The sequence below is a fragment of the Lacerta agilis genome, chromosome 2 (genome assembly GCF_009819535.1).
Source record: "Lacerta agilis isolate rLacAgi1 chromosome 2, rLacAgi1.pri, whole genome shotgun sequence".
NCBI lineage: Eukaryota > Metazoa > Chordata > Lepidosauria > Squamata > Lacertidae > Lacerta > Lacerta agilis.
In genome coordinates, this window is record NC_046313.1 from 85,806,427 (window position 1) to 85,819,034 (window position 12,608).

Below are 12,608 nucleotides of genomic sequence, written 5' to 3' on the forward strand. Positions count from 1 at the left end.
ATTGGTTTAACATATTGATGAGCTAAGGCAAACCATGTTAAGCTGTGTTGTGCTCCCTTCAGTGATTTCAAGAAATGTCCTCACCCATTCATTTTCCTATGCCCAGGTGCTTCTGGAGTCCCCTTGGAAGCTGTGGAACATTGGGCTGCCAACTAACCACAAAACACCCCAGCCTTCTCTTGTGTCTCCCCTTGTAGAAGTTTGCTAGAAATGCACTAACATTTTGTAAATTCCATACAAAATCTGACCTACATGATTAGACTGTGTTGTATGTTTGTTCTTTTTAAAACCAGGCGTAATCATGTAGTAGGATGATTGTGCACAGTTATTTTGCTATATGTAGCTATGGTGTGTGTATGCTTGTCACAGCTTCCAAGAGCATGTACACAGAGCACAGTAAATATTTATGGAACTCTAATAAGTTATATACCCAAGTTTTTTTGCTCCCCACCACCTTAAATAGGAAGTGTTTTTTTTGTAGGAAATCCTGTAATGGTTTGTAACCTTCATTGAGGCATGGATCCCCTTAAGAATCTGGTGAAAGCTATGGCCGTCCTCCCCAGAAAATTGCACATTAACACGTACATGGAAACGTTTTGCATACAGTTTATTTTATTGCATTAGAAATTGGTTTCCTTTTTGAGCTCAGTTCACAGACCCCCCTGAAGCCCACCTGTGGACCCCATAGGGGTCTACGGACCACATTAAGAACCGTTGAAGTAGCTCTTGGAAATATCCAATTGGTGGTATCACTTAGAGAGAACTACTGTATACTGTATAAAAGAAGGGGCAGCTGATCCAATGTCTCTTCCTTAAGTTTAAGCCTTTTCTTCATCAGCATTTCATGCCACAGTGTTTTCTACTGTTAAAGAAGAGAATTTCTTAAACCAAGCTGAAGAAATGCACACCACCACCATAAACTGGCAGGTGGTCATTGACTCACTCAGAGATACACAGCTGTTAAAGGATCCTGTTTATTGTAGGTACAATTGTTGCACAACTGCTCTTCCATTTGCTATTCTGTGGGTATGGCTTTGGCAAAAGGAGTTTCAAGGAATAGTAATTCCCGGTGCGCCTTTATGCCAATTGTAGACGTAGATCCCCATGATTGATGTAGCAAATAGCCTGCTACTTCCAAATATCCATGCCTAGGGGTGAGGGCAGGTTGATTTATTGGGCATGCTTGAGGTGAAGGTGTAAGGAACATGGTGCTGCTGGTATGTGTTTCTAACTGCCAAGGTATATGGGGTTATTTTGTCCCATATTTGGTTAGTTTTAATGCACTGTTATTGTAGTGGTATAATGTGGTGAGGGGAAATCAGTGTAAAAGAAGGAAACAGGAAAAGAAAATGTTATTCTTTGTTGAGTACTAAAGGCCACTATCCAACCAAAGCACGAAGGAAAGTCGATGGAGTTTTATATAGGAGCCAAGGAAAGAATTAAGGACAACAAAACTGCTAAACAAATAAGGAGTAAAGAGCATCCAGCACCTTCAGATACCTAGGAGCTACCCTGCCTAATCACTATTGGAGATTTTATGATTCATAATGTTGGTACATTTACTGCTTGCTGGTGATTAGATAGAGACTGAAGACTAAATGGCTAAAATGACCCCAAGGCTTTTTCATCAGTAATCTTAGATCTCCACTGTCTGATCATTATCTTGTCCTCTATTTGTTACATTGATGCATTACAAAATTGGACCCATGATTGTAATGGGAGTGTTGGAGACAGATTACACAAAACACTTTTCTTTGCCAGTTTTCTGGTTCTTCAGCAGATAATATAAAAGTATAATTTTTTTGACCATCACTGTGTTTCACAAAATAGGGGTGTTCTCTATTAGTACTATGGTGAAATTATATTGCAAAAGCAATGCTTAAAAAACCCAGCTCTACTTCAGCTTATTTTCAGACTACAGTAGTGGGGAAAATGTTGTTTATTTCATGGTAACCTCCTTATAACTAGTGGTAATGCAAGTACTACCAGGAATTAAGTAATTTCTAAACAGACAGGTTTTTTTGTAAATCATTTAACTTGTGCTTATTGCTGACCTCTGAAGGGAGATAATGCACATATATAGGTACTACAATGGCTTGGCTGGTTGTGTGTGGTTATACATCTATCCTGTGTACAGTGGATTTTTGAAATGGGTTTATTTCCCATTGTATCCATTCCTTGCTAGAAAGATCTTTCCTTCCAGGGATGCCTTCATTGCTGTAATCATAGCCATTCTGAGGTGTACTGTGGTTTGGAGTAAGGCCCATCATTACATTGCTGCTTCTCTGGGTTTTATGGTGTCAGAAGACATTGCATCATCGTGTTGTGACATTTCCATAAATAATTAATTGTCCACAATCATAGGAGATAGATTTCACTTTGCAAGGATAAAGGGCTAAAATCTCAAGACAGTGGATTATGTGAGAGTGTCTAATTGTCCAGACAGGTCTCTGTGGTAGGCTGGATAGGAAATATCTTGTGGTGACATGATCTTAACGAGAAATCACTTTGATTGTTGGAAACTCATGTCCCCTAATATTAACGCAAGTGCTTTGGATTCTGTAAAATAGAATGGTGCAAATGATTTCTGCTGAGCAAGTGAAAGGGAATTCCTGGGTATCTGTTTAGCATCTTGCCTTCTTCTTTCTTCTTCTTTGACGATCATTCTTAGCCGAGTAAGATTGTCTTCCATGAACACAATCTTAGCATTTTGATTACTACTAACAGTCATAGTTGGCTCATACAAAATCAGCTTTAAAAAAACACCCATTTGTGTTTCTGTTCTTATTGCTGGGCTTTAGATGGCATGCTATGGTGATAATGAAGTTCCATTTCAACAGACATAGTTCTGCTTTTAAGCCAATGTAACAACTCTGCCTCCTTCCTGCCCTCCGGGGAGCGGGGATTATTGGTTTGTTTTTATTCTTGCTTTTATTATGTAATTTGTGTTTGTTTGTTTTAATCTTGTATTGTTATGTTGTGAACCGCTCTGAGATCTACGGATGAAGGGTGGAATACAAATTTAATAAGTAACAGCAACATATTCTCTTATAAGAATGAAAGCTTGTAATCTGTCTGTCTGTTGATGTGGCATATTGTTCTGATAGTAGTGGTTTAAAATTACAGCTGATAATGTTTCAAGCTCACTCCAGTGTTTTTACACTAGTGTTTCTTCTAGCTAGATATAACAATATTATAATTCTTCCTATGATACATGTTTTCTACAAGTATACAATGTGATAGAATCATGCCTTGCTTTAACTTAACATTCAAAGAAGAAAAAGGGAGGGGCAGAACGAAAAATATTGATACCCTCTCCCGCAAAAGGAAACAAAGCATCAAAATGATGCTCAACATAGAAAGCTTTATTAGAAGACGTCAACATGTCAACAAGGAGTTCTATTGATAACAAGGAGTATATTAAATATTTAAAAAATATTATCCAGTATATTTTGTAGACATACACAATTTGAGGTCACTAGTATTTTTAAAAATTCACAAATATTTTTCCAAATGTTATTATTTATACCCCGCCCATCTGGTTGGGTTTCCCCAGCCACTCTGGGTGGCTTCCAGCAGAATATGTCAAACATTAAAAACTTACCGATACAAGGCTGCCTTCAGGTGTCTTCTAAAAGTTGTGTAGTTTTTTATCTCCTTGACATCTGATGGGAGGGCGTTCCACAGTGAAGAAACTGTCCGAAGACCCTTGGAGGTGGACCTCAGTGTCCAGGCTGAGTGATGGGGGTGGAGACACTCCCTGGGCCAAGGCCATTTAGGGCTTTAAAGGTCACCACCAACACTTTGAATTGTGCTCGGAAACGTACTGGGAGCCAGTACATGGTACAATGAAGCTTTTCTCTTCGGCGAAGCTGGATGTTGGAAGATACAAGACAGTCATCCTAAAGTACTTCACATTAACAACATGTTGTGTGAAGTACTCTGTTATGACTGTATGTAATGACCACAAGATGTAGTGAGGGCCACCAACTTTAAAAAGAGAATTAGTCAAACTCATGGAAGGTAAGGCTGTGTTCTGTCTTCACTGTCAGAGGCAGTTCCACTCACATCCTGCTTTAAGGCTTCCCATAGACTTCTGCCTAACTACTGTGAGAACAGGATGCTGTATTGGATGAGCAATTGGCCTGACCTAGAAGGGCTCTTTTTATGCATAAGGCACAAGAAAGATCATCTCCTGTCAGGTGTTAAGATTGGCAGTGAGGCCTTCTTGGTAGTTTCACTGCCCTCAGAACTCCAGCAGGGTGGCTTTGGGTTGTGGAATTCCCTCCCCAGCAGAGGTGCGTCTGGCCGCTTCATTATACAGTTTCTGACATATGCTGAACTTTGCACTTCTTTACTCTGGCCTTTGACACCTGAGGTGTGTGACTAGAATTTGTTTTAACTGATTCTAATACTGAATTTTAAATGGTTGTAACTCCCACTGGGACCTGCTGGTTCAGGGTGGATGGTGATGAAAATGATAGTCGGTAGAACTTGAGACTCTTAATCTCAAGGCTGTGGGTTCAAGCCCCATGCTGGGCAAAGGATTCCTGCATTGCAGGGGGTTGGACTAAATGACTCCTGTGGTCTCTTCCAACTTTATGATTCTTTAATAATGATAATAATTTATCATGGTTTAGGCTAGAGTTGCATAGTGGAGCACGGAAGAACATTCTGCTGCCGGAGCTTAGATTTATGATCTAACTTCGGAATCCGCCCCCCCCTCTTAGGATTGCGTTGCTGATGTGTGCCAAACTCACATCTGTCTTAGGCTAGGCCACTTGTTATAACAACCTTTGCCTGAGATACATGATCCATTCTCAAGATCCAAGCCCCAAGGCCTCTCATTAGTTACACTGAGCTTTTATAATCTCATACCAGTGACTTTTCCATTGATGGGGTGGCTTAGGTTGATATTAAACTTGTCTTCCAAGACCTTTGTAATACTTAGTAGTAATACTGCTTTGCTTGTTCCAGTGGCTGTTCAAAGTTATAATGACAAAGGGCACTTGTCCTCTAGTGGCTGTGGTTTCTTGCTGCATAAGTCCTCTGTAGCAAGGTAGTAAATTTTCCTTGGAAAGGTTTATAGCTGAGTACATTGAAAGCTAAACACTGAGGCTGTGGGCCAGCAAAAATCACAAATCCTTGCAATGAAAACATTCCAGGCGTATTGCTAGAGCTGTCACCTTTCCTGCTAAACATTTTCTTTTAAAAACAAAATGTCACTCAGAGGTAATGTGTGATTTAAGGCAGTTGGGACATGAAAGCTGAAATAAAAAAAAAATTCTTTCTACTATTCCCCCCCCCCTTTTGCATCCAGTTGTTTTTACCTGATACCCATTTTTGCATATCAACAGACCAAAAGAAATAATGCTGTTGCTATTTTCAAGGGCTGAAAGAAAATCGCTTGTATGGGGAAGTTCTTGAAGGATGGTATATAAATCATTTAAATAAACAAAAATGAATAATACATCCCTATGCAAAAGTATTAGCAAATAGTGGATGCAAGCTAACAAGGGTTAAGGCTAATAGGGTCTCTGAAGAACGTTGGGCAAATGATGTTCAATGAGGCCAGGCAAAATGGAGAGATTCTGAGCCAGGGTTCTGGGGAAATATTCAAAATGGCAGAGGGATATGCCACTTTAGCAACAAGTGTCAGAGGTGAAGCACAGAATAGCTCAGTCTGATTTGATATTTGAAGGAGAATGGTCCCCTCTCTCCTTGTCCTAACAATGAGTTTCCTTTCATGTATTGGACACATTAGCATGTTTATGCAACTGATATTTTGTGGAAATGGAAAGCACTTATCAGCACCGGAGTCACCTAATGAATTATGTCCGTGGATGTTGTGCATAAAGGCTTCTTTACGTTTGTGCAACAGGGTTTCCTCCCCACCCCCACCCCCAATTGGCTTGGGTGGGTCAGGAAAACCCATGAAACCTCACATAGCGGGAGGGAAGTGGGGATTCTTCTGTGGTGAGCGGAAATACTTGCACAGATGGAACGTTCGACATATGTTGAACGTTCATCACTTCTGAAAATGTTTTTTGATTTCATCATATTTGAATCCTCTGTTGTAATAAGGAGTAAACTTGAATTAGCTTTTAAAGAAATCCCCCCCTCTCTCTGCATCTGTCTGTCTTGAGCCATTTTTTTCTCTGCCTGTATATGCTCCAGATCAAACACCTTATTTTTAGTAATGTAGGCTTTGCTAGTGGCAGGAGATGGCTTACCCAGATGTCTTCAATTATAGGACTTCCTGTCAGATGTGGGATCTCTTGGTTCAGGCCAACCATGTGATAAAATTCTGGAATATGAAATTATACCAGCTGCTTGTTGTGTGCCACTGTTTTGGAAGAAATCTATTTTAAAAGTTTCTGTTCAAATTATAAAGAACATGTAGGGCCTCACAACAAAATATTGCAGCGTGCGCTGTTTTTATGGTCAGAGTTTCAGGCACATGATTCCTCCCTGTCCCCCCCCCCACTGCAACAGTCAGTCAGTCAATCAGTCAATCAATCAGTCAGTCAGCATTTTGTGCCTACTGAGCATAATTAGTCATCTTTCAACTGCTTCCCCCACCCCCTTTCATTTGCACTCCCTGTTTGTTTTTAGGGATGTGTGTGGAGTGGACACACTTGCCCAAAATTCCAGCTACATTACATTCTTTAACTTCTCCAATGAAGTGTATGAGCCACTCATTTCCATTCCTGGGGACTTTAAAAAATAGCTTTATGATGTGAACTAATCATAAACTAATCATAACTAATATCATGAGATGCTTTCCTTATGCCCTTTCATATATATGCCTATGTTTCTTCTGTACTCCTCTGTACTCCTATTTCAGCAATGCCATTCTTCCCCCTCCTTTCCAGTTGTTTTTTTTTGGGGGGGGGTAGATTATCCCCACTTTAGCATATTTTAAATTCAGGTTTATTTTGGGGTTACATCAAGTTTGTAGGTGAGGCTATATAGAGTATACAGAAACCCTAAGATGTAAGTCCACCGGACATACCCTCCTTTAAGCAAATTAAGTGGGGCTTTAACTTAAGACAAGATTTGGCCCCAAGCTTTTTCAGTGCCATGTTTTGCTCCTGCAAATTGTGAAAAAAATCAATGGAAATGTACAGAATACATTTTTCTCATCACTGCATGCAGTTGAGAAGGCTCCTCTTGCTGATTTAGAACACTGGTACCTCCTGTTTTAAACTTCTAAGTCATAGAAGAGAGTGTATCTTGGGAGCAGTGTCAACTTTTCATATATTCAGCACTTCCAGCTGAACATGGAGTTTTTCATATATGAACACCTGAAGCTGGCTTCAATGGACTGATAGCACTGGTCTTTCTAGCCTATAACCATCTCCTCTGCCCTGGAAGTGGATCTTTAAGATCTCAGGCGGAGGAGTCACACAATCCTGCTATCTGACATCCTTTGCTAGCTTCATTAGCAATTGAACCTTGGACTTTAGAACTCTTGGAACAGCTTTCTCCAACCTGGTGACCTTCAGATGTTTTTGGCCTACAAGCCCCATCATCCTTGACCATTGGCCATGCTCACTGACACTGATGGTCCAACAATAGCTGGAGGAGACCAGTCTGTGGAGTTACATGCCTTGCTACCTCATCTGCTGTTTGTGAGAACTACATTAATTGTTCATTTATTTACTGCCTGTTTCAAGATAAAGAACACATGTAATTTGGACTTAACATTTCTGAATGAGAGAAGCAGAGCCTACATGGTGATTTTCATCCTTTTTGGCATTATACCAATTCAATTTCTGAAGAAAAATGGACAGAAAGCTTTTGTAGCTACATTTATAAATAAAGTACAGAAGGCATTTCTCTAACCCAAGGCAATTTTATTTCCTCCAAATGACATTCATGACTGAAATGTATATACTGCTTAAAAAAGCAACACCACTGCAGAGCAGAACAAGAACTTTGAAAACCATCTGGATAGCTGTTCAGGAAATTGGGAACACATTCAGAAGAGTTTTTTTTTTAATTGAATTACCAGAAACTAACTCTGTTGCAAAAATTCTCCCGCTCTTTTGTAAAGTGAGGAAAGCATGAACAGACTTCAGGAAGCATGTAAGCCATGTGAAAAATGTGGCTATAATAAAGTTGGTACTACATCTGCAGTGGATTAACAATATTCTTTTGCAGACAAATTAAAAAATAAATTTGGAAAAAATGTAACAACTTAAATGACCATTTCCCCCCTCTATTCCTTGTCAAAAGGTCTATCTTTCATTTTTCTCCCCCAACCTTGTACAGTAGTGCTTTATTGTTCTAACTGCTAAGATGCCCATATATGATTCTACTAATTGTAGTTCTGTTTAACATTTATTTTTTTTCTGACAGTGTGCTAATAACATAGAAATGCCTCTCGTACAGACTCTTTGCAGTGGGCAAGTTCACCTACAGCACTATAAAGTGCAGTTCAAACACTTTATAGGGTGAAATGTAACAATAACTTGAATGCAGTGTCAAATAAGCTCTGATAACATTTTAAAAGCCCACCCTGCATGTTCATTTAGTTCTTTCCTTTGCAACAAACTTACCTTTTTTCAACTTAATGTTTTTGTTTTGTGTTCCAGAGTAAGGAAATTGGACTTCAGATGCATGAAGAACTCCTGAAGGTGACCAATGAACTCTACACTGTGAGTAACATGACTCTTCCACTTCTAGAATGATTTTTTTTTTGTCAGACTGTAGTCCAAAATCCGACATTACTAGGTTCTTCTTTTACTTCCCTCCAGCGGCGTAGCGAGCCGCTTTGCCACCCAGGGTGGCAAACGTGAAGGCACCCCCCCCGGGGGCGGTGCGCTGCTCTCTAGCGCGCGCGCCGTGACGTCACGGCGCGTGTGCAGCATCCTAGGTGGACTGCACATGTGTGGACATGCGCAGTCCACCCAAGATGGCGGGCGCGATTGGCTGGCGCCCCTTCCGACCAGTGCCGCGCCGAGTTTTAAGGCTGCAGCGGGTGAACAGCAGCACAGATGCTGGATCGTGCACAGTCCACCCAAGATGGCGGGCGTGATCAGCCGGCACCCCTTCCGTGTGGTGTGGCAACTTTTAAGGCTGTAGCGCGCGAACAGCAGCACAGACGCTGTGCAGCTGTTCGCGCATTGCAGCCTTTTAAATATAGGGGACCTTGGTGAGGAAGGAGCCTCTCCGCTGCGAGAGGAGGCAGGCGGGAGTTCAATGGGAGAAGCTGTTAGGAGGCAGGCGAAAGCGGGGTCTCCTTCCAGTCCTGGGGGGGGGGAGAGATTCAAGGGGGAAAAGACCACCCCAAACTGAGAACAAGGGGACCCCCTGGTCTGTGGGGCTCACTGGGAATCCATCCAGAGGGGCTGAGAGAGGGGGAGGGGAGGGAAAGGGCCCCTCGCTCAGGAACCCCCCCAAGTCTGAATCCGCCAGGGAAGCGGGGCTGCATCCAGAGCATTGAATGGTGAGTCACACCTGTCACAATTCAGTCAAGGAAGGAGAGGGAAGAAGGGGCAGAAATGGAGTTAAACATTTGACCACCATGTCTAGAAACACATTACAAATGTGCACTTTCTCTTTTCTATCTTCCTTTTACATTTAATCAAATGAGCCACAGCAACGCATGGCCGGGTACAGCTAGTATATAATATTCAGAGAGGTATCCTGAGTGCCCATAACTGGACATAGTACTCCAGATGTGGTCTGAGCAGTGCAGAATAGAATGGAAAAGTTACTGGAAAATTTAATAAAAATGAATTAAAAAAATAGAATGGAACAGTTACCTTTCATGATCTGGATGCTGTGCTTTTGTTAATGCAGCTATGATTGCATTAGGATTTTTTTTTTAAGAGCCTCATTCTATTTAGCTTTTGATCAACTAAATCAGCTAGATGCTCTTCACATGTCATGCTGCCAAACCAGGTATTCTATCTCCCTCTGCTCACCTCAGTCTCATATTTGTGCCTCTGATCGTTCGTACCTAAATGCAGGACTTTATCTTTATTTTCATTTGAGTTTGTCATGGTGTTTTGGCCCAGCGTTTCAACCCCTCAAGATGATTTTGAACCTTGATGCTGTCTTTTTATAGTGTTAGCTACCCTGCCCAGCTTTGTGTCATATGCAAGTTTGATGAGCATTACTTCTCCTCCATTCTAATCATTTACAAAGACAGAGCCCTCTGCTCAAAACCTCACTCCAGGTTAACAGAAAACCATTTAATGAGTTCCAGATTTTATTTTTCTCTGCAACAAAACATTTTTTATGCCAAGAAAGAAGTAAGCTAGGAATGTGGATATGGTTGCCAGGTCACTTGAAAAATAAGCTCTTTTGTGTATTCCTTTGGGGACCAGTGTGGCATGGCCTAAGATCCTTGGTTGAAAAAGAACAGTGGTAGCCTGAATGGTATGCTCCAGATGCTGTTGGAGCACAGATGTCATCTTCCTTCACAATTAGCCACGGTGACTGGGTGGATGGGAAGGCAGCAACATCTGGAGGGCAGCACTTTGGCTGTCTGTGCCCTGGAGTGTCCATGTAGAGTTTGCTACTCTGTGTAAAAGACAAAAACTAAGCGAGTGAAGCAGCATCATGGGTTGATACTGTCTCAAGATGTGGGTCTTTGAGGCCACACTGTACATAGGATGATGCCTTATGCAAAATCAGATCACTGGTCCATCTAGCTCAGTATTGCCTATATTGACTAGCAGAGGCTGTCCAGGTTTTCGGACAGGGATCTCTCCCTGGAAATACCAAGATCCAGGGATTGAATCTGGGATGTTTGCCAGGCAAAGCAGATGCTCTGCTGCTGGACAACAGCTCTTCCTTTGCTGTCTAGAGCAGGTACTGCTGGAGAGTTGGTGCTTTACTTATAACTCCCAACAGCCCAGACCATTGGCCATGCTTGCATCTGGAAGGCCAAATCTTCCCCACCGTGGACTAGAATTAAGGCAGGAACCAATTTGGATATAAGGCAGCTTCATATGGTATGCTTTTAATGCTCCTTTATTGTACACGATCATAATAATGCCTGTGCTCGAAGCATGGTTGAGCAATATGGATACACGGCACTGCGAATGTCTGATAGGCTGTGCCTCCCCACATTGTGTAACTGTGTGGAAAAAAAATGTTTTCCTGATATCATTATGCAAAGACTGGTGGAAGAGGAGGACCGTGTGGAATGCATGTTAACAGGGCCATAAAACCAATTTATTTTTATGCAACATGCAGAATACTTAGAAATAGTTTTATTACTATGCATTGCCTAGAGTACTGTGCAATAAATAGATATTAGTTTTATATATTGCAGAATACTTTGGGTAATGCAAATTAATGATGCAAAAAGTGACACACTTTATTGCTATGCCTTGTAAGAATAAGCAATGAGCTTTTTTTTATATCTACGCTTCCGTGTGTATGTGTGACAGATATGGATAGATAGATAGATAGATAGATATGCATGCGTACTTTGCTAATCAATGCATTAACAGGATCTAGTGACTAACTCTAAAGCAAAAAAAGAAATGTCATAGCAGACAGCAAATGCCAGCTAAGTCACATTCAGCCCAAGTCCTTTAGGACTCTGATTGGATTCTATCTGACATTTGAAGGGGGGGGCAGTTACATAACAAGGTGTGCTCTAGGCAAATATGTGCCTCTGCAATCCTGAAAAACAGCCGCAGCAGCTTAGAAAGAAACTATATGGAAGACTATTTAAAAATACTTTTAAAAAATAGCCCCAGCAGATTATTAAGAAGCATCACTCCACCCCACCCCACCCCAACCCCCAACCCCTGCAAGAAGAGCTGAATGGCAGTTAGGGATGGAAGCAGACAGACCTTCTGTTTTGGGAGGTTGTTTTTAGTCTTCATTGCCACTACAGCGAGGCCCTGTGTCTTATACCTGCCCACCATAATTTTGACAGACCAGAGGCACAGATCAGAAGCTTAGAAGTTGCCATTTTTCTCTTGTAGGTTTGTAAGGGGGGAGACAGTTTTTTAGGTATCTGGTCAGGACTTCTTCCTTTCACCACCGCCTCCTCCTATTTATTAGCTGCTCAAGTGGAACTCAAAGCGACATAAAAAATAAACATTAAAAATAACCTGTAATACATACATATTACACACACACCCCTACCCCACTAAAAGACAAGCAAAAAATTAAGATCCAAATGCACACCTGTCACCTAAAGATAGATAGTGATGGCGCCAGGTGTGCCACCCCGAGGAGAGCATTCCATAAATGAGAAGCCATCACTTGAATGCTTTTAAAAGTTAAAACTAGCAGTTTGAAATGAGCCTGGCGGGGAGCCAGTGAAGATGACATAACATTGGAGTTTTGTGATCCAACCTGCAAGTCCCAGTTAACACCCTGTCAGTTTCTTTCTTTCTTTCTTTTTTACCAACTGAAGTGTCTTATCTTACAGGGCAACCCCTTGTAGAGTGTGTTACAGTAATTTAATCTGGATGTAATGAGGACCTGAATGACTGGGATTAGATCTTACTTTTCCAGGAAAAAAAACTTTCGCTGGCTCCAAAAGAGGAACTCCTCAACATTGTGCTAAGTTGAGCATTCCATTAGTGCAAGCATTTCAGTTTTCCTAAGGGAACGACCCCCCCCCCCTT

At 41.4% G+C, this 12,608-nt stretch overlaps 1 protein-coding gene across 4 annotated transcripts in view; it reads left to right on the top strand.

The window, feature by feature from the left end:
- Window positions 1–12,608, top strand: part of SRGAP3 (SLIT-ROBO Rho GTPase activating protein 3) — a 183,564-nt gene that overhangs the window by 102,167 nt on the left and 68,789 nt on the right. For all 4 annotated transcript variants that reach the window (XR_004426033.1, XM_033141150.1, XM_033141149.1 and 1 more), the window contains one exon: window positions 8,601–8,663. Coding sequence is in view for 3 of the 4 variants with exons in the window: in XM_033141150.1 (XP_032997041.1) it covers window positions 8,601–8,663 (63 nt within the window). In the remaining variant the exon portion in view is untranslated. The remainder of the gene's footprint in view (window positions 1–8,600; window positions 8,664–12,608) is intronic.